At 41.4% G+C, this 23,183-nt stretch overlaps 1 protein-coding gene across 1 annotated transcript; it reads right to left on the bottom strand.

Moving 5' to 3' along the window:
- Positions 1-1,671: 1,671 nt before the first annotated feature.
- Positions 1,672-23,183, bottom strand: LOC138968373 (uncharacterized). Its single transcript, XM_070340952.1, has 4 exons — positions 23,028-23,183; positions 9,328-9,497; positions 2,474-2,536; positions 1,672-2,302 (listed from the first exon to the last, which is right to left on the bottom strand). Exons 1-4 carry the CDS (start codon positions 23,114-23,116, stop codon positions 1,854-1,856), a joined length of 771 nt encoding a protein of 256 aa, XP_070197053.1. The 5' UTR covers positions 23,117-23,183; the 3' UTR covers positions 1,672-1,853.

Below are 23,183 nucleotides of genomic sequence, written 5' to 3' on the forward strand. Positions count from 1 at the left end.
TTCAAAAGAAATAACTAAAGAAATTCGCACATATTATTTACCCCCACCCCAAGGATTCTGGCCACCTTATGTGGAACTCCATAGTTGATAAAATTCAAATTGCAAATCAGTTAAAATCATTAACGGAACATTACATGTCCTATCTGTTGCACACACACACTCACACACACACACACAGACACACACACACAGACAGACACACACAGACAGACACACACACACACAGACAGACACACACACTCACACACACACACACACACACACACACACACACAGACACAGACACACACACACACACACACACAGACACACACACACACACACACACAGACAGACACACACACACACACACAGACACACACACACAGACAGACACACACAGACAGACACACACACACACACACACACACATGAATTATAAAGCTGTTTTTAAAACGGGCTGGTATTTATACGTGTAGTGTAATGTAATGTTGTACAGTTGTTCCTTGTGTCTGTGCTTGTTAATGTGATCGGCGTTGTGTTGAGGCTGTTGTAGTTGCGAAAGTCAATCAATCCACCAACGGTTTTCCAGTCAATCAATCAGTTAAGTAATCAGGCAAGAAACCAACCAGGAAAATGTCGAACGTCCAATCAACCTAACCAGCTAGTCCACCAAGAAACTAACATTCAGCAAATAACTTAACCAATTAATAAACGAATTGTCCAACCAACATCACCAGGAACCACTTCTCAACTTCAACAAACAAACACGCAAAAAAGAAACAACAAACAAGTCGCGTAAGGCGAAAATACAACATTTAGTCAAGTAGCTGTCGAACTCACAGAATGAAACTGAACGCAATGCAACGCAGCAAGACCGTATACTCGTAGTCCACCGCTCACGGCATAGGCAGTGAAATTGACAAGAAGAGCGGGGTAGTAGTTGCGCTAAGAAGGATAGCACGCTTTTCTGTACCTCTCTTTGTTTTAACTTTCTGAGCGTGTTTTTAATCCAAACATATCATATCTATATGTTTTTGGAATCAGGAACCGACAAGGAATAAGATGAAAGTGTTTTTAAATTGATTTGGACAATTTAATTTTGATAATAATTTTTATATATTTAATTTTCAGAGCTTGTTTTTAATCCGAATATAACATATTTATATGTTTTTGGAATCAGCAAATGATGGAGAATAAAATAAACGTAAATTTGGATCGTTTTATACATTTGTATTTTTTTTTTTACAATTTTCAGATTTTTAATGACCAAAGTCATTAATTAATTTTTAAGCCACCAAGCTGAAATGCAATACCGAAGTCCGGGCTTCGTCGAAGATTACTTGACCAAAATTTCAACCAATTTGGTTGAAAAATGAGGGCGTGACAGTGCCGCCTCAACTTTCACGAAAAGCCGGATATAACGTCATCAAAGACATTTATCAAAAAAATGAAAAAAATGTATAGGGGTTTCATACCCAGGATCTCTCATGTCAAATTTCATAAAGATCGGTCCAGTAGTTTAGTCTGAATCGCTCTACACACACACACACACGCACACACGCACACACGCACATACACCACGACCCTCGTTTCGATTCCCCCTCGATGTTAAAATATTTAGTCAAAACTTGACTAAATATAAACACCAATTCTACACACAAAAAAAGCTCCAAACAGAACAACACTGAACATGATTGCATTTATTTATTGGCTCAAAGATTAGAAGAGCAGATATAATCTAGTCACGGTTTTGAATTTCCAAGTACGGCACAAGAAGAGAAAACACACATAGAGATCGATTTATCTAAGGCTATTGCTCAAACAAAACCCGACCCGGTTTCAGGTGTTTTTTTCCAACTCGATACATATCTCTACTTTGAGCAGACGACACAGGTGAGGACCCTGTTTTCGATGAAGGGAGGACAGGGGAGATTCCCGCACATATTAATCACGTAGTAGAACAGCAGGCCAGTGTTTGTAATATTAGTGGAGAATACTTCAGAACTTCCATCCAGACACACATACTCGGTAGCGTAGTGAGTTTTGTGCCCTGAAACCAGGTGTCCGGTGTACTGAGGTGTCCAGCCCGAGGGACACGCGAGTGTGGCGGGCACCATGATGGTGGTGGACTGCGCGGCTAGGCACACGGAGCAGGGCGCCACCTCGTGGTTGCTGTGACCAGGGATGGAATTATACTTCGCGCCGTACACGTAGCCGTGGTTAGACGGTGTCTTCGTGTCGTCATACTGTGGTGTCGTGGTCAGACACAGCGGGTTGGTTCCGCTCCCTTTCTGACCGTGGGGTTTCCCTCCAGCAACACCTATAGAATTTACAAAAGACCCCCACAATTAAGATACCCATAAACTTTGCGATTCTTTTTTTCTTTCAGTCTTCCCTGCTTTATTTATCACAACTGAGCTCTCTGTTGCTGGAATAAAACAAAATATACAAGGTATAAAACGACATGTGCACAGGGAATCTCCTTACTCACCAGTATAGACCAGGTTTGTGTTGTTTGGGCAGCTCTCCCTTCCCCAGCGAATGAAAGATGAGCCTGCAAAACACGTTTATAACATGTATTTTTGCACGATGAATTGATGGCTGCTGGACGGCACAGAAACATAAACTGATTGGAATAAAACACAATTGTAACGATCCACGAGAAAAGAAACAAGTCGCGTAAGGCGAAAATACAATATTTAGTCAAGTAGCTGTCGAACTCACAAAATGAAACTGAACGCAATGCAACGCAGCAAGACCGTATACTCGTAGCATCGTCAGTCCACCGCGCACGGCAAAGGCAGTGAAATTGACAAGAAGAGCGGGGTAGTACTTGCGCTGAGAAGGATAGCACGCTTTTCTGTACCTCTCTTCGTTTTAATTTTCTGAGCGTGTTTTTAATCCAAACATATCATATCTATATGTTTTTGGAATCAGGAACCGACAAGGAATAAGATGAAGGTGTTTTTAAATTGATTTGGACAATTTAATTTTGATAATAATTTTTATATTTTTAATTTTCAGAGCTTGTTTTTAATCCAAATATAACATATTTATATATTTTTGGAATCAGAAAATGATAAAGAATAAGATGTACGTAAATTTGGATCGTTTTATAAAAAAAATATTTTTTTTACAATTTTCAGATTTTTAATGACCAAACTCACTCATTAGCTTTAAAGCCACCAAGCTGAAATGCAATACCAAACCCCGGCCTTCGTCGAAGATTACTTGACCAAAATTTCAACCAATTTGGTTGAAAAATGAGAGCGTGACAGTGCCGCCTCAACTTTCACTAAAAGCCGGATATGACGTCATCAAAGACATTTATTGAAAAAATGAAAAAAACGTATGGGGATTTCATACCCAGGAACTCTCATGTCAAATTTCATAAAGATCGGTCCAGTAGTTTAGTCTGAATCGCTCTACACACACACACAGACAGACAGACACACACACACACACACACACACACACACACACACATACACCACGACCCTCGTTTCGATTCCCCCCTCTACGTTAAAATATTTAGTCAAAACTTGACTAAATATAAAAAAAACCGAGGGGAAAATCGACAACATTACGAATCCAATAACCTGCCTTTTTTCATTGATGAATTTGTGCAAAGAACTCGAAATGCTATTGCATAATTATTTGCCATTGAGTCTGTGTGTCTGTGTCACTTTGGTCAACTAAAAACAACACACACTCTGAGATTGTGTGTGTATGTTTATGCCAATCATGGTCAGGTCAAGCTAACAATAAAGTCACAATAATTTAGACATTTATGACGACATATTTTAAACGACGCTCGATCAAGAAACATTTTGGTGTTAGGTTTTACTTTCTTCTGTACATTTCGACTCTTCATGCAGCAGAGGCCGTGTTGCAACGGTATGATACTCCACTCTCACCGAAACCGGTGTAACACGAGAAAATTACTCCCACGAGATATTTACTCCAGAGTAAAAATTTCGTACACAAATTTACACCCTTTACGAAAACATTACTTCCCCATAACACAAAAAAATTACTCCCAACAACAGGTGATTTCAAGTGATTTTGTACAAAAATGTTACTCCCCTGACAAATAAATAATGAATAAATTTCTCCACCCTAACACGAACCTTGTGTACCAAACTTTTACTCCCCTATCCCCTGTTAGTCCCGGTGTGGAAGGGGTGGAGGGAGGGTAGCGCGACATTCGTTTGCTCGAGATCACATATTGGCATTATCCCTTCGCCCGCATCCCATTTTCGCTTACGAGAATGTTAGTGGAAGTAAAACAAATGGGGAGTAAAAATGTTGTGGAGGGAGTCATTATATTTAGTCAAGTTTTGACTAAATATTTTAACATCGAGGGGGAATCGAAACGAGGGTCGTGGTGTATGTGCGTGTGTCTGTGTGTGTGTGTGTGTGTGTGTGTGTGTGTGTGTGTGTGTGTGTGTGTAGAGCGATTCAGACTAAACTACTGGACCGATCTTTATGAAATTTGACATGAGAGTTCCTGGGTATGAAATCCCCGAACGTTTTTTTCATTTTTTTGATAAATGTCTTTGATGACGTCATATCCGGCTTTTCGTGAAAGTTGAGGCGGCACTGTCACGCCCTCATTTTTCAACCAAATTGGTTGAAATTTTGGTCAAGTACTCTTCGACGAAGCCCGGGGTTCGGTATTGCATTTCAGCTTGGTGGCTTAAAAATTAATTAATGACTTTGGTCATTAAAAATCGGAAAATTGTAAAAAAAAATAAAAATTTATAAAACGATCCAAATTTACGTTTATCTTATTCTCCATCATTTGCTGATTCCAAAAACATATAAATATGTTATATTCGGATTAAAAACAAGCTCTGAAAATTAAATATATAAAAATTATTATCAAAATTAAATTGTCCAAATCAATTTAAAAACACTTTCATCTTATTCCTTGTCGGTTCCTGATTCCAAAAACATATAGATATGATATGTTTGGATTAAAAACACGCTCAGAAAGTTAAAACAAAGAGAGGTACAGAAAAGCGTGCTATCCTTCTTAGCGCAACTACTACCCCGCTCTTCTTGTCAATTTCACTGCCTTTGCCATGAGCGGTGGCCTGACGATGCTACGAGTAAAATGGCATTGCGTTTCATTCTGTGAGTTCGACAGCTACTTGACTAAATATTGTATTTTCGCCTTACGCGACTTGTTTTTTTCGTGCTTTGGAGAGTTCTTTTCTTGTACGAAAGGTGTACTCGGAGTAAGAACTTCGTACGAAATGTTTACTCCGGATTAAATTTTTCGTGGAGTAAAAATGTCGTGTTACACCGGCAAAGCGACACGGGTTCGATTCCCGGGAAAGGAGCATTTTCTACATTTAGTCAAGTTCTGACTAAATGTTTTAAAGATAGAGTCTCCACGCCGCCATCTTGGAGAGTTTTTTTTGCCGAATTGGGCCGATTTGAAGAGTTTGAGGAATCTAGTGTACCTTAATTAAGACGCACCTGGCTCGGTTTGCTCAATAAAGCACCAGAAGTATGCTAAATAATTAAATCAAAATGAGTAAATTGGCATTTGGTCGCGACCGAGCTCTCCACCATTTGAAGATTAAAATTGGCCGTCAAGACTGGTTTTCGTCGCCTGCTGTCATGACAACTGGTAAAAAATGGCGGACGAACCGGACGTATCGCAAAGAGTTAGTTCATTTCTCAACGAAATTGAGTCCAGAATGAAAAGGAAACCAATGACAGAACCTGAACGGAAGCGACGCAGACGACAAACTACAACAGAACGCAACACGCGAACCATATTCATAGGATATCAATGGGAACGATGGATACAGGAGGCTGTAAAAGTGTAAGTGTAACCGTTGGGGCAGAATCCGCCGATGAAGCGCTCGCACTCGCAGAAATCCTGCTAGATTTGTAAGTACGACAATCCAAGTTCTTGTTGTGTAGATCTATACTTTTTCCTGGCCGAAGCCTCATTACATTTTTAATCAGTAATGCTTGCTGGTCCTGCCATTTCACGAAAATGGACCAGCCACTGTTTGTATCCATGTGCACTTTCGTAAATTCCGTCACTTGACGAACTCAGAACTGTCATTTTCTTCACCGCGATACACAGTTCATTGCGAAGATCTTCCTCAGGAAATCGTTCAGATTCCACGTACGATTTGTTGTCAAGAAACAACTCAAACGAAAGTTTCAAATCAAACTCATCATCCTCCATCTTGCTTGTCGAAGCACCAAAGTACTGTATCGATGTAATGAATGCTTGATCAAGCGAGCGCATGCATACGTATTTTTTATATTTAGTCAAGTTTTGACTAAATATTTTAACATCGAGGGGGAATCAAAACGAGGGTCGTGGTGTATGTGCGTGTGTGTGTGTGTGTGTGTGCGTGTGTGTGTGTGTGTGTCTGTGTGTGTGTGTAGAGCGATTCAGACTAAACTACTGGACCGATCTTTATGAAATTTGACATGAGAGTTCCTGGGTATGAAATCCCCGAACGTTTTTTTCATTTTTTTGATAAATGTCTTTGATGACGTCATATCCGGCTTTTCGTGAAAGTTGAGGCGGCACTGTCACGCCCTCATTTTTCAACCAAATTGGTTGAAATTTTGGTCAAGTAATCTTCGACGAAGCCCGGACTTCGGTATTGCATTTCAGCTTGGTGGCTTAAAAATTAATTAATGACTTTGGTCATTAAAAATCTGAAAATTGTACAAAAAAAATAAAAATTTATAAAACGATCCAAATTTACGTTTATCTTATTCTCCATCATTTGCTGATTCCAAAAACATATAAATATGTTATATTCGGATTAAAAACAAGCTCTGAAAATTAAATATATAAAAAATATTATCAAAATTAAATTGTCGAAATCAATTTAAAAACACTTTCATCTTATTCCTTGTCGGTTCCTGATTCCAAAAACATATAGATATGATATGTTTGGATTAAAAACACGCTCAGAAAGTTAAAACAAAGAGAGGTACAGAAAAGCGTGCTATCCTTCTTAGCGCAACTACTACCCCGCTCTTCTTGTCAATTTCACTGCCTTTGCCATGAGCGGTGGACTGACGATGCTACGAGTATACGGTCTTGCTGAAAAATGGCATTGCGTTCAGTTTCATTCTGTGAGTTCGACAGCTACTTGACTAAATATTGTATTTTCGCCTTACGCGACTTGTTTTTGGCTGTGGCGGCTGATTCTAGTTGTTATGTTTTCGGAACTCAAAGTGATGAATTCTCAGTGAACGCACTATACAGAGAGTAAGGCCCGCTTTGCTAGTGACACGCTAGGGTCCGCGCTATACTGTTAGGAGGGGGGGGGGGGGGTGGTGGGTGGTGGGTGTTGGGTAACGCCAAGAACCTATCGCCAGGCGAGTCTAACATCACTTACAAATGGCTGTGCTTTGTGTACACGGGTGTCTGAGACTGTCTAGCGCCACCATTGTTTCTGTTGCTATTTATAAACTATGACGTGGACATCATTTGTAAACATTGCCGAGCAGGATTTGTGCTCGGAACAGCTGATTCTGTGACGGTGTGCAGCAATACAATACAACAATACAATACAATAACTTTATTAATCTCTAAAAGAGAAAATAAAGTTATTGTATTGTATTGTTGTATTGTATTGCTGCACACCGCCAAGAGGCATAAGTGAAACGGGAACAGTCATGAGGATGCAGACAGCGCCTTAGGACGGGTTTACCCGTCTTGACGGTTCCGGGATTTTCCAGAAGTGCGATGTCACTGCTGACACAAAAATAGCAGCCAATGGCTTGGTAGGATACCTCATTCTCATGAATAAACATAAATGGTGACGCGGTTTTGCGTCTGAAGGCTATTTTCGGCCTTGGCGACAGGATAGGGGAGAGAAATCTCGACTCGTCAAAATGGCAAACGGTGGAAGTCGACCGGGCCACGGTAGGGAAAAACTGACAATAACCTACAGGGGGTGCAAATGACTATGGATACTGACAGGGGAAGGGGGAGATCTTCTTTCGGACGATTCGTTGCAAACAGGTAGATCATAGTGATTATAATCCTTTCTTGGAGCGAGCAAAACAGCCACCTGTGTTTGATCCACAGGCACCGGAAGATGCGCCGGACTGATTTTTCAAAAGTTCATATTTAAACATCATTATAAGCCAAACTAATTATTATTTCCATGATTAGACACTAAAAAAAGATTCGTGGTTCAATTTCCCTTAAAAATAACATTGGTTTTACTTACCTACCTACTGCCAGTTTGGAACTAGATTTTTGTGTGAATTATTACACCCCGAACTCCAATATTCCCTGGCAGTCAGGAATGCACATACGCAAGTTTTGATTGGCAGCGTAAGGGTTAAATCGATTCAAAAATAGTTAAATCTTAATTTTTAACATTTAATGATTCCAAATATATATAGATGTGTTATATTTGGATTTACAAGCTCACAAAATTAAAAAGAAGAAAATTCTAATTAAATTGAAATTTGAGAAATCGAATCAAAATTGTTACATCTTATTCTCTGTCATTTTCTGATTCCAAAAATAATATAGATATGTTATGTTTGGATTAAAACCAAGCTCAGGAAAGCTGAAAAGATTATTAATACAGAAAAGCGCAAATGTAGTAATATCGCTCCACGCGACTTGTTTTCCTTGGATTATCTTTGTCTTCGAACTTTGCTTATATGCTCGTGGCGTGTATTTAGGTAAGTATTTGATTGCATCTAAGTAGAACACGTCCCCCCCAAACCCCCCCCCCCCCCAAAAAAAAAAAAAAAAAAAAAAACCACACACAAAAAAAACCCAACTACATGTTATAAAATTATCTTTGTTTTTAAGTGGGTTGGTGTTTAGTTGTGTCTGAGTTGGGACATGTACTTCCCTCTTGCATATTCGTGTGTAGGTATATTTGATGGTATAAGTGGGATCCAACGGAGTTGGGTATTCCTGCTAGAAAACAGATAATCGTGAGCGAGGAAAGAGTTATTTGTTGGTATTGATATTAAATAACCAAAGGGAACTAATCGCTCTTTATGCATACGACATGTGTAATAGAGTAAGCGAGAGTTATACGGAACCTTTTCTCCTGGCACCTGAGAGAATAACAAGCATTGAAATGAACAAGCGACTTTCATCCTCAAAAAGTGTTAAGTGTACGTAAGTGTTAGTTGGAGTGCCTTGGAGAATGACGAGCATAATTATGAGCTTGCGGCAATCATCCTTTTTGATATCTTAACAACGCTCTGCCTCATTCTGTTTAAGATTCTTGTTGGTATTGCTCTTTGCAATTGGGAAAGCTGACCAACGAATAGTTCTTTCTAAGAAAAGTATAAGCAGAAGTTATGAAATCAGACCTGATTTGAATCTTGTGCTCACGTCTGCCCTGGTGGTTTGCAGTTTTGCCATGGTAGCCTCAAGTTTGTCCTCGGTAGCTTCAAGCCTGGTCTCGGTAGCTTCAAGTCTGGCCTTAGTAGCCTCCAGCGTCACGGCCATGGCTTTCTGTTGAGCAATAACTGCTCGCAAGCTATAGGGACAAAATGGACTTATTGTACCACCACGCTTCTTTCAATCTGTAAACTAGCCGGGTATGTAGAGGTTACATGCCGAGTCTCAGTGATTATTAAAAATAATGGTCGAAGTTAGCGGATCAAGAAAAATGCGAGCTTCAGCGAGCTTTTTCATGACCGCGAACTGAGACCATTATTTTTAATAATCAATGAGACGAGGTATGCAACCTTTTTATTCCTCCTTTCTTCAGTTATTCAAAGAAAAGAGGAGTTTTGTGCAAAAGTTTGATCGAATCCTATTCACTCAACCAGTCTACCTGCGCAGGCGATTGAATAATGCGCGGTTGTATAGTTCAGGAAAAATCAATCAATTCTGTTAACACTTCTTGTCAGTTTCCCTGTTTTGGACTAAAATCAAGTACACAATTATGTTGTTATTCTGCTGTGGCGGTAAAGGCAGATAGTGTGTGTTCTGTTCCTGTTTTGGTATCGCTCAGGAAATGTTCTTTCTTCGAATGGGACAAGCAGACGAATTTTGCACCCGTGTTCCATCGTTAAAAACTGTATGAAGTTCAGTTTTCTGGGGCAAAATAGTGTATGAAACCGCTATATGTTCTTTAAATTGATGAGATTTGTGCATTGGGTTGCGTGTGATCTGTTTATAAAATGAAATATTGTCGAAAACTAACCGTCGGATTGCAGTGTTTTGTCCAAGCACAGGCGGAAGGTATCGTCCACTGGACTACTACCATCACAGAAAGACTACAAGGTACGTCACTCATGACCTTCGAGTCTTCTGTGTTCTTGGAGTCGCTTCCTGGGGAAAAATATTGTTCAAGACGGTTTGCCTCTTCCTACAGTCTGTGTAAGGTCAAATAAATACAGTTGAATGATTGTTTGAACTGTATGTACCTTTAATTTTCAGCTTCCGTCCGCTGCAGGTTGTTTTTAACCATCATTTGGACGAATCTTCGTTTGCGAGCCGCTAATATCCACTTTGCGTCAAATCATGCATCCGCACCGAATATGCATACCAGCGCTCATTGGTCTAAAACATATGTAAATATAGTGCAGCAAAGGGAAGCAACCCACGGGAGTTTTCACTTTCGGTATTAGTGAAGAACCGTTTGCCACTTCATTCAAAATGAGGAAAACGTTATTTTTTAGGTAAGTACTGAATTTATGAATGAACAAGAAACGAGCGAAAAACTAAATTGTTTCGTTTTATAAAATTAGCTGAAAGTAAACATTATTTTTTCAAAATTGTATGTAGATATAGTGTGTTGATGCATGTTTTTGGCTCACGTAAGTGTAGCCTATGCGATGGTAAACTTTGTCTGTCTGTGCGTGCGTGCGTATGTATGTGTGTATGTCTGTGGTAGAAACTTTAACATTTTTGGCTAAACACCGAAATACTCATTTCACGTGGTTAATTTTCAAGCACCATCTTCAAATTATTGAAGCAATGATCAACATTGTGTCGGCATGTGTGTAGTTAAAGCGTGTATCCAAAGAAAACGGGTGGTGGGGGGTTTTGAAGGGGTACAAGCAGTTGACTGATTTGTGTCGTGTTTGGCATGTAGACGGCAGGTCAGGTGTCAAGATCAGGTCAGGGGTCGCGCGAAGGATTGTGGTCCAGTTCTCACCTCGCCGATTCGCCGGGGAAGACGATTTCATGTTGTTCGGTTTCTAAGCTCCAGAAAAGTAAATAAAGAAGATACCAAAGGGAGATTTCCTACAATTTGATCTGCACAGCGTGTTTCCAATGTCCACGCGAGGAAGAGCTGTCGAAAGCGCGGCAGTCAGTGTCGATCTTGCAGCCGTATCCCGGTAAGTTCAGAGACAGATCTAGTGTCTCCCACTCTGATAACGTGTCACCTACTGTTAATCCGTTTTGTTTTAATTTCTTTTTATTTCAGCAGACACGGATGTCAAACACAGTGCTAGGCAGTCACCTCTAGTGAAATGAGTTGATCTAAAGTGCCTGTAATGTTTGGATGTCTTTGCTCGTGGTTCGATTTATGTGAATTTCAAGACTTGCAGTAGAGTCTCAAGTTAAGTTTACTCTGCCCGAAAAAAACTGTCCACCATTTACTTGAACATGCAGATATAAGGAAACGGAATGAATCTGTTCTCAAAGTCAAAATGATCACGATTTTTTCCTCAGATTCAAAACATGCACTGTCATGGTTTTGTCTGTACAATTTAGTAAGTCTTAAGTACTTTGCAACAACTTCCTTGAACGTGAAAGACAGTTTTTGAATGCTAGATCTGTATCGCGTTTCATTCCAGACTCGATCCTCTCTTTGATTGTAGATCTACTGTTTGCTGTTTACGCACTATCATATATGATTCGCTATGTAACGTTTGGTAAGCTTACCTTGCCACAGCTTTCTTGTCTTTGTTGGCATTTCTGGCTGTGTTGACCGTCAGAATTATTTTAAGAACCAGGCTGCTGCAGTCGACATGTTTCGCATATTGTAGGGTTACCATGCTGCATAGGTAAAGTGGCTTGTATAACCTGACTATTCTGTTTCAAAACACTGTTTATATGTGTGTAGGTTGTAGTCATCATAACTAATCGCATTTTGCCATTTGTTTCAGAAAGGAGGTTAACCTACAACAAGATCGACGCTATGTCAGATATATGCCTCAGCCACATGAAGACTTCCGAATTTAGATCTACTCGGCATGGTGACAAGTCTTGATGAAAAGTATAGGACTGAGGACAGCAGTGGAAAAAGTGCCCACATGGCAGGTACCTAACCTATTACCCTAGTCATTTTATCTGTTTGCCTTCTTTTGAAAATTATACATGGAGTTGATATGATGCGTTAGTTTTAACTGTGTGTGTGTGCGTGTGTGTGTGTGTGTGTGTGTGTGTGTGTGTGTGTGTGTGTTTGTGTTTGTGTATGTGTGTGTGTGTTACGGAGTGAGTGAGTTTGTGTTATGTTACTGTTTGTTGATTTCTTACGGGAGCCTTGAAGGCTTCGCCTCTTGTTTTTTGTGGTAATGTTATCGCTGTTACTGTTGTTAGTGTTATTCGCAATCTGCATCATGCATGACACGACTAATGATATCTTTGTCGCTAAAACGGCCATCCATAATCCCAGCGAATTTGTGGATTGTGGTGCCGCTCAGCTGACTGGCTGCAATACCTGTTGTTGCCGTGATGCGGACTGTTTTTCCTGTTTGTTCCAGTTGACATTTTAATTTTTTTAACTAAAGTAGACTTTCCTGTGCCGGCTTGACCTAACAAAAAAAAAGTATGCCCCCAAGAGCAGCTTGGATAACGTTGGCTGCCATATCGTTGCCACTTTTCGTTGCACGAACGGAACCGATGCAGACGATTTCAGTCGACCAATGAAAATAATCATCGAATATCCTGTTATTAACCAATGAGCGCTGGTATGCATGTATGCATATTCGGTGCGGATGCATGATTTGACGCAAAGTGTATATTATGGCTCGCAAACGAAGATTCGTCCAAATGATGGTTAAAAACAACCTGCAGCGGACGGAAGCTGAAAATTAAAGGTACATACAGTTCAAACACTCATTCAACTGTATTTATTTGACCTTACACAGACTGTAGGAAGAGGCAAACCGTCTTGAACAATATTTTTTCCCCAGGAAGCGACTCCAAGAACACAGAAGACTCGAAGGTGAATGACGTACCTTGTAGTCTTTCTGTGATAGTAGTAGTCCAGTGGACGATACCTTCCGCCTGTGGTCCAAGCTGGCAAGCAACTCAGTTCAGAAAATTTGGAAGCGGAACTACTCTTGTCGCTAGACAGAGTACGAGAGTTACTTGCCTTGGGAGTTTGCTTGCACTCATAAGAGATCTAAAGCGAGTTTCTCTCATTTTAAACCTTTCTCTTCAGTCTGGGTCTGTGCCTGCACAGTTTAAAGAGGCAGTCATAACACCACTTCTAAAAAAGCCAGGCCTAGACACGGAGTGCTTAAAGAACTATAGACCCATTTCAAACTTACCCTTTCTGACCAAGCTGATATTGTGTATGATTTTCAATATCTGGGTATTAAATTTAGCTACAATGGTAAATTTACTGTTGCACAGAAGAATTTGTATGACCGTGCCTCCAAGGCCATGTTTGCTTTATTACGTAAAACTAGAAAACTGTTTTTGCTTCTTGATGTTCAAATTGACCTCTTTGAAAAAACTGTGGTCCCTATTTTACTTTACGGTTCTGAAGTATGGTGCCCTTACATGTCTGATTTAGCTAACAAATTACAGATACGATTTTTTAAGATGATTTTGAAAGTTGGCAAATCAACACCAACAAACATGGTTTTGGGTGAATTAGGTCAGTTCCCTGTAAGTATTCAAGCGAAATGTCGTATGTTGAATTTTTGGTACAAACTTGCATTTTCTAATGGTTCTGACAAACTTTCTTGTGTGACATATCGTTTTTTGTTTAAAATGTATGAATCTGGTGTATACAAGTCAAAATTTTTGCTTTCTGTCCATGGTGTTCTAAATGAGTTAGGCTTTAGTGATTTTTGGCACAATCAAACTATCAATAATGTAACGGATGGTGGTTATTTTAATACTTTCAAAGCACTGATGAAAAATAGGCTACAAGACCAATTTGTCCAAACCTGGCATTCAGAAATAAATAACAATGAGTTTTATTATAATTATAGAATGTATAAAGAGAATTTTGAGTTTGAAAAGTACTTGTCCATCCTGCCGGTTAATTTAGCAAACGCTGTTTTAAAATTTAGAACACTGAATCATAAATTGCCTATACAAAAAGGTAGGACTCTTGGTATTCCCAGACAAGACAGAATCTGTCACAAATGTTCATCAGGTGACCTTGGGGACGAGTTCCATTATATTTTTGTATGTCCTTTCTTTACCAATTATAGAAAACAGTTGTTACGGTGCTATTATTATGCCCGCCCCAATTCAGTTAAATTCAGAGAGCTTTTTTCCACTACAAAAAAGAGTTTATTGCTAAAACTCGCAAAGTTCATGACACTTGTCATGGACTGTTTGAGAAGCGAGTAAAATTTAATTCTCTTTTAGCTTTATATTCCGTTATCTGTTTTGTGTTGTTTGTAATAGTATTTTTGTCCTTATGTTAACCCACCCATCACCCCCCCCCCCCTCTCCCTTCCCCCGTTTCCCATAGTAAAGAAATGTATGTAATCACTTTGCACTTGTAATGTTTTATTATTTTTTGTATTATTATTATCATTATTATTATTATTATTATTATTATTATTATTATTTATTATTATTATTGTTGAATTGTTTCTTGTATTGTTTTTGCTCTCCCTCACCCCTCAACTCCCTTTTCTGTACATAGTCTGATTTCTTTTTGTTTTGGTTCCTTTTATTTGGTGTTGAATGAAATGTGTTTTTATTGTGTTTTTTAATTTTCCATGTACCCTCACGGGGTTTTATTGGAATAAATAAAACTTGAAACTTGAAACTTGAAACTTGTTAGAAAAGTGTGTGCTAGCGCAGCTCCAAGAACATCTGCTGAGTAATGATCTTTTGGACGTCCATCAGTCCGCATACAAGAAAAATCATAGCACAGAAACCGCTCTTCTTTACGTAACTGACAAGCTGCTGACCAGTGCTGACAACAAGGAAGTGTCTGTGCTCGCACTCTTGGACCTCTCGGCGGCATTTGACACCATCGACCACGACGTCCTCCTAATGAGACTACAGTTCACGTTTGGAATTGCCGACAAAGCCTTCCAGTGGTTCGTGTCATATCTCTCTGAACGCTTTCAAAGAGTACAAATAGGTCAAAAAGAATTATCCCCTGTTCCCCTGAAGCACGGAGTACCACAGGGCTCTGTTCTAGGCCCGGTTCTGTTTACACTATACACACAGGACCTATCTGACGTCATCTCGAGGCATGGCTGCGAACACCACAAGTATGCCGACGACACCCAAATAGAGGATTCTGCTCCCCCCAGTGAATTTCCAAAAGTGGTTAAAAACACTGAGCGCTGCATTGAGTCAGTTAAAGACTGGATGATAGACAATAAACTTAAGCTGAATGACTTAAAAACTGAGGTGATGCTGTCAGGCTCAAGGCATGCTTTAAATCAGATTGACTGTACTTCCCTGACAAACGCCAGGCAGGCTTCAGAAAGGATCGAGCCTGCATGGAGCATGTGGTAAAACTTACAGCCCACATCAAGAAGGCTAAAGCACGAAGCAGAACAGTGCTGGCAACCTTCTTCGACATTAGAAGAGCATTCGACACGGTCTGGCATGGAAAGTTAATTCAGAAAATGTCCAACATGGGGATCTCAGGGCGTCTGCTGGAATTTGTCCAGGAATTCCTCACAGACAGGTCCATGGCTGTTAGAGTGGGGCAGTCCATCTCTCAAACACATGTCCTGGATATGGGGGTGCCTCAAGGAAGCATCATAGCCCCCATATTGTTCAGCATCATGGTCCACGATGCAGCAAACCTGAACCTCAAGGAGGCCTCATTGTCTCTGTTTGCCGATGACATGGCCCTCTGGGAAGCAGTCAACTGCAAGTCAGAAAGAACAATCAAAACAAAAATGGGGCGGTACCAAGCAAAAGTCGACCAGATCGCTGACTACATGCAGACGAATGGCTTTGAGCTATCTACCGAAAAAACCGTGTTCATGGCCTTCACAGGAGTGCAGCTTGTCAAAAGGACATGTTCCATTACCATAAATGGGGTGCAGCTGGTGCCAGCAGATCAAACCAAGTTCTTGGGAGTGACATTCACAAGCTCTCTCAGTTGGGGCTCACACATAGACTCACTTGTGAGAAAAGCTCAACGCTCCCTAAATCTGATAAAGGTTCTGAGCAGAGAGTCGTGGGCAGCCGGAAAACCATTGATCCATCTTGTCAGTGCCCTTATTCGGTCGCGCCTCAGCTACGGCCAAGAGGCTTTCTTTGCAGCTCCTGACAGTCAGTGGGTAAAGCTTGAAAGAGTAGAAAGAGCCGCTCTCAAAGTGGCGCTGGGGGTCCCCAGATCGGCAGTCTCCACTCTACTTTACCAGGAAGTGGGATGGCTGCCACTGAAAGAGGAATGCCACCTCAGATGTGTACAACTGGCTGTCAGAATACACTGTGTCCCAAACACGGCAGTGGAAGTATTTACCCCAGACATGGGAGATACCGACCACATGCAATACAAAGCTCTTGAATCCAAGACTCATACATACCAAACAGGGCTCCCAATATACAACAATGTGAAGGGCATATGGGAACAGAGTGCCCTGTCCAAGGAAAAGCTGGTTACAGGTGGTACTCTTCCTTACCCTCCATGGCTGCTTGAAGCCCCAAATCTGATCATGGACTATGGAGACGGCCTAAAAAAGGCAGAAGACCCATTGCTGCTAGCCACAGTTGCAAAAGAAAAGATCGATCAACGATTTAAAAGCCACCTACAGGTCTTCACAGATGGTTCGATCCTGCAGTCAGGGGAGGCTGGGTGTGCCTTGTCGATTCCTGGACTTGATATAACACGAAAATACAAGCTAAACAAGGGGATCAGCATCTTCTCTGCAGAGTTATTTGCTATCTACATGGCCTGCACACTGATAAACGATCTGCCAACCCCACCTCTGGGGGTGGTCATCCTTACGGACTCAAAATCCTCGTTGCAAGCACTTGCATATGGCACCAAGAACAGAGGAGAGATGCAAACTGAAATTCATTTCTTAGCCCACCAAATTATGACAAAAGGAACAGACTTTTCCCTCATGTGGCTGCCATCCCACACAGGAATCCGGGGAAATGAAATGGCGGACAGAGCAGCAAAAGCAGCGACTATGTCAACCATGCCAGTGACAGACATTCGGCTCTCCTGCCAGGAAGCCAAACTGCTGCTAGCCAAGCTAAAAAGAGAGGAAAGAGAGCAGACACTGTCACAAACATGTGAAGAGAGAGGATGGATACACCTCCCCTACAATAGGAAAGGGCACCACCTCCCACTCCCCCCGAGACCCATGAGCCTGTTGCGTCGCTTGCGCACGGTCAGCAGTCGCATCTACTGGGACAAGGTAGTCTGTCAGTGTGGCAAGACTGGACACCTCACACACGTGTTTGAAGGTTGTGACACTCTCAAGGAAGAGATGTCTAGTCTCATCCGCTACAGAAGGGAGAATGCTCTCAGTCTGGGAGACTTTCTCCGCCCACACCCATCACTCGGAGAGAAACCGATGATGGTCTTGGTCACCAATCTGTTCACCTCAACTGTTGCAAGCTGGTTCTAGTGTGCTTGCAGCAGACCCAGCACAGCACAGATCCACTTCTGGAATCTTAAGCTAAATGTGTCCCAAGACACACATTTTGTAGTCCTGGCATCCTGAAAGGCAGAGGCCCCAACCTACAGGTTTGCTTCCATACCAAAAACGCCTCCAGACACGGGAACTTGGGAGCAGAGGCAACAGCTCCGCTTGATCCTCAGAAACCAAATGTGCCTCCAGACACACAGGTCCCTTAGACGGCCGAGGCTGTGGCCTCTAAGGTTCTCTTGTACCAAACCGCCTCCTGACTCTGCATCAGATTGCTTGCGCTGGCATCTGCTTACATAGACCCACATTAAGTCACCACCGTGTGGTAGACACAGACGACATTTTGGTAGCACTGACTGCCAGCTTTACGGTAATGCGTACCCCTAGCGCGGCTCTGCTTGGGTGGGAATGTTCTGAGCAAAACACTATGTGTTACTCCATACCCCCCGCCCTCCATGGGACGTCTTGACCCCAACCAATTGGGGGGGGGGGGGGGAGTTTGCCCAGTCGGTAGAGGCGCTGGCTTTAAAACCGGTTGTTACTATCAGCGTGGGTTCAACCCCCAAGTTCGGCGCGGGATGTGTGTCCCAGAGTCAACTTTGTGCAGACTCTCCTCGGTGTCCGAACACCCCCGTGTGCACGCATGCGCACGATAAAGATCCCAGGGTCACAGCGAAAGCCTCAGGCCTTGGAAACACGAATACATGCATGCAAAAATATGAGGCTCGGGTGTCCGTTCGGCCAACAGCCAATAAAGTAACCATTTCAGCACTGACCCAAGACGACCCAATCCGGTCCCTAGCCCATTTCAGGTCTCCTCTAGCAGCCGGCAGCCAGCTGTCTACATCCCCCCCTCCCCCCTGCATTTTTATTTTTTATTTTCATACAAAGCCGGGTTTTCCCGTGTAACATGCCCCTAATGGCTTTGCCGTGAGGGCGTAAAACTTACATTTTCTCTCTTCTCTTCCCTGACAATAGGCGACACTCAGATTGTCTCCCAAACCGCTGTTAAGGACCTAGGCGTGTACCTGGACTCTGCTCTGACAATGCAAAAACACATTAGTTTTGTTTGTAAATGTGCCTTTTTTGAGTTGCGCAAGATTTCCTCTGTCAGATCATTCCTGACACTCCAAGCCACTGTTCAACTTGTCTCCTCTCTGATCCTGAGTCGACTTGACTACTGCAACTTATTGCTTGCCGCCCCACTGAAGAACTTGATCGCTTACAGAGAGTCCAGAACAGTGCTGCTAGGCTCATTCTGCAGAAGTCTAAGAAAGACCATGTCACTCCCCTACTTACCACCCTTCACTGGCTTCCTATGAAGTATAGAATCGAGTACAAGCTGGCTCTGTTAGGGTACCGCTGTTTTGAGAAATCACTTCCCCCCTATTTGTCCCATTCCCTCAGTATCTACGAGCCATCCCGTTCTCTCAGATCCTCCTCTGAAAAACTCCTTCGCATCCCCAAAACCAGGACCAAGACCTTTGGTGAAAGAACCTTTAGGTACCAGATTCCGACCGTCTGGAACTCGCTTCCAAGTTCTAACCGTGACTCCAGCAGCCTTTCCTCCTTCAAAACACAACTCAAAACATACCTGTTTCGTAAAGCCTTTGCTTAGCCTGAGTAGACTCTCCACAACTCTATTCTGTTTTGGAACTCTCTACCCTGTATGTGCTTTATGGTCTATTTGTCAATGGTATCTTTGTGTGTGCGCGTACGTGCGCGTGTGTGTGTGTGTGTGTGTGTGTGTGTGTGTGTGTGTGTGTGTGTGTGTGTGTGTGTGTTTACTTTTAACATTGTACGCTAAGTTTTGCTTAGTGCTTGGGATCTTGGTGTTATGTCTCAGTTAAATGTATGCTTTGTATGCTTGTTGATTTGTGCTAGTTTATTCTATAATGAATTTGTAAAGCGCCTGGAGCCAATTGATGGGACTCGCGCTATAGAAAAGTTATTTATTATTATTATTATTATTATTATTATTAGATTTGGATTTAGAAAACAACCAAACTCATGGATTTTATATGGAGATTAATGTGTTCAAGCCTGTAGTTGCCAGGTTAAATGCAGTATGTTTGTATTGTTTGGTCTAGATATGTATATTTCGTACATTGGAGCGTTCGGAACTTTTCAATCGCTAAAGTAGTTCCCTCAAAGTCTAACTCATCAACCTGTGAGCTATCGAGGATTCAGGCCCGTTGTTGGGTAAGTGATTTTGGTTGTTGGGTAAGTTACCGAAAAATAACTAGCCCTATACGTTTACAGAGAGAAAGAAGCAGAGGGGGGAATAAGTGTTATTTTACCGTATACCCTAAGCAACAAGAATCTGGGCTCCCCACGGACGCCCCATCTAGTGGGTCCCGAGACCCCCACTTTCAATTATTAGAGGGTAGGGAAATGTTAACGCGACACAGCAATGACGAAAAACAGGTCTTCCAACATCAAAACCCAATCCAGCGCAGCAGACTGAACTTGCACGCTTATTATCAAATTTAAAAACAATACAACGAGCCATTACAAAACTACGTTTTTTTTACCCGCCTAGCATACACAAAATGATGCGAAAACAAGCCTTTTACGGCTTCTGGCGAGACTGACACCAGTCTTCTTCAAAATGGCAAAACAACACTACTAGGAACAACAGCTGAACCAAATACATTTGTATGGGTAGAAAATGAGTTGTTCTTCTATTTGAGATCAAAAACGGGGTCACTCTTACTTATTTTGATTTTTGTGTGTGTATTTTAGTGTCTGCAAGTTTGCTTTTGCGAATTTGATTTTGGGGGGTGTCCTAGGTCTCCGGTCCACTGCATAAACACTAAATCATGAAAAATGAAACTCTTTATTTCATACGGTAGGGGAATAAATTACCTTTCTGGAAATATACTCGGATTTAGTATAACTGGCCGCATCACAAAGATTTACAGCAAAATGTATATGTGTATTTTTGTATTCATGACGGTAGCGTAAATTGCTTACTGCAAACTATTCCGTCGTCAAATGTTTGGTCGAGACGGGTCACTATCACAAAGCGTTTAATCGTCGGATACATGCTATGGCTGGTTGTGTAAAGGCGTTTAAAGCTCACATCTCCTCTTTTACAACATGTAAAGCAAGCACTGTATGTAACACAATTCAAAGCTACACATTACATGTCAGCTCGATCGACCCATTAGTGATTAGTACCAGATATACCAACAGACAAAACAGACTGTAGACAGGCAGCCAGCAGTCAGACAGACAGACAGACCGTATATACGGCGGTGTAACAACGATGGCATGCCTTTTTTTCTCGAAAAATCTGCACATCGTAGCCACGATTCACTTGATGGCCTGCAGCGATCGCTAGAACACGTGTCAATTACCCACACTGACGTGGCCTGCGCCCGTATTCTGGGAAAGTCTGTAACTCCTTTATCGGACGGTCATATCCCTTCAGTCCGTTAAGTCCGCTAAGCGGAATTTATAAAACCCCGATCTAAAGGGCTTACCGGAGCGTTACCGAGCGGTAAAGTAGAGGACCGGGCTCATATGCTTTAACAGTCTGTAAAATTGTGTCCGACAAAGTCAAACGGTCGTTTAACTACCGCCCGGTATTTGTTTATACCGCCCGGTAATTATTTATTTTCCCCCGGTATTCATGTCACTCTGGTAGATGGTCGGCAGCTACCGGTGTTGGTTATATTTAGAACAGGAGATTCCCCAACAAACAAAAAACATAAAATAATTCGACTCAATCGCGTGTCATGCAAACGCGATAACCGTTCGGCCACGGTATCAGCTTACAATAACTCGACACTGTAATGTATAAAGCAAGACGCTAGCACACATTCCCCACAAAGCCGGTATGATCGAGCATCGGTTGAAATCTTTTGCGAGCAATATCTGCTATTTGTCCTGAATGCATTGGTGCTTAAATAACACCATTGTGTGACCATGAGGGACATTAACCTACAAACAATATTTGGACAAGATTTATTCAGAATTAGCGGTTTCAATAACGTATGAAAAGAGTGACATGGACAGTTTTGGTGAAGTTACCTGACAGGTAGCGACTTTTGAGGAGGGGTTGGGTCCTCTAACTTTACAGCTCAGTGACACTCTGGTAAGGCCTGATCGGGGTTTCATAAATTACACTTAGCGAACATATCGAACGGAAGTGGTTTTACAGAACGGTATATGAGTTACAGCCTTTTCAAGAATAAAGCCCCCGATGCCCCTCTTGTAAAGTCGCTACTTGTCAGGTAAATGCACCAAATTGTCCGTGTCATTTTTACATACGTTATTCAAACAGCCACTTCTGAATAAATCCTGTCCAAATATTTGAAAGTTTATGTAAATCGTGGTCACCCAATTGTATCGTTCAAGCAACAATTAATCCAGTACAAACAGCAAGCGCAGAGAAGAGAAAGCATGGGTAATCTCTAAAAATAACCAACGCTAGTAGCTACCGGCCTACTACTAGACAGACATGAATACCGGGGGAAAAAGAACAATTACCGGGCGGTATAAACAAATACCGGGCGGTAGGTAAACGACACTTTGACTTTGTCGGACACAATTTTACAGATCGTTCAAGAATATGTCTTTCTTATGTGGGTTTTTTCTCCAAAATTTTAATTAATCCATAAACACGTGATAACAAACATGGTATCTGTGTGTTTTCTGTTTTGTACACATACTTTCTCATTTACATGAGGTCCAGAAAAACTCATTATATTAAATTTTACATAATACAAAAGGACTAAAATTAATCATACGTGAAACTATATACGTGTCATCATATGTAGCATCAAAATGATCATACGTCATCATATATTGATCTATTCAAAAACAATATTCGCATCAAAAAATATGCCTGTATTGACCTTAAATCAAGGACAATAAACAATAATAAATAATAATTTGTTTCTAATTAATACAACTTCAGACTAATGAAATCTCAAAACAACGTGATTTCAAAAAATAATTTCCAGTGTTAATCGTGAATCGATTAAAAAAAATATGCTTACACTTGTTGTCGGCTATCACTCCGAGCAAGCGATCCGGCATTTCCCCAACAAATCATAAACTCCATTGTGTATATTTTCGAGGACCATAACGAGAGGACACTGTTTTAGCTACACATCAGAGTCTACGAGACAAAGCTCGTACGAGGTCCGTTCAATAAAAAGCGATATGCACCTGCAAAGCAGACTTAAATTCTAATTTTGTTGGCCTAGTCAAACAAAACAAACTTATTAATGTGCCTACGACTACTAACTACAGTATTTTGTACTACTTACCGAATTTTATATCTAGATTTCGCACAGTGCACCAAAGAGCAGGCTGTAAAGCTCAGCAACAACAAGGTCAGCGTAACTATGCTCCCCATCTCTGCTATTCTCCGTTCTGCACACGAGGTATAATTATCTAACCCTAGACAGTATTTCGTACTGTTC

The sequence above is a fragment of the Littorina saxatilis genome, linkage group LG6 (assembly GCF_037325665.1).
Source record: "Littorina saxatilis isolate snail1 linkage group LG6, US_GU_Lsax_2.0, whole genome shotgun sequence".
Lineage (NCBI taxonomy): Eukaryota > Metazoa > Mollusca > Gastropoda > Littorinimorpha > Littorinidae > Littorina > Littorina saxatilis.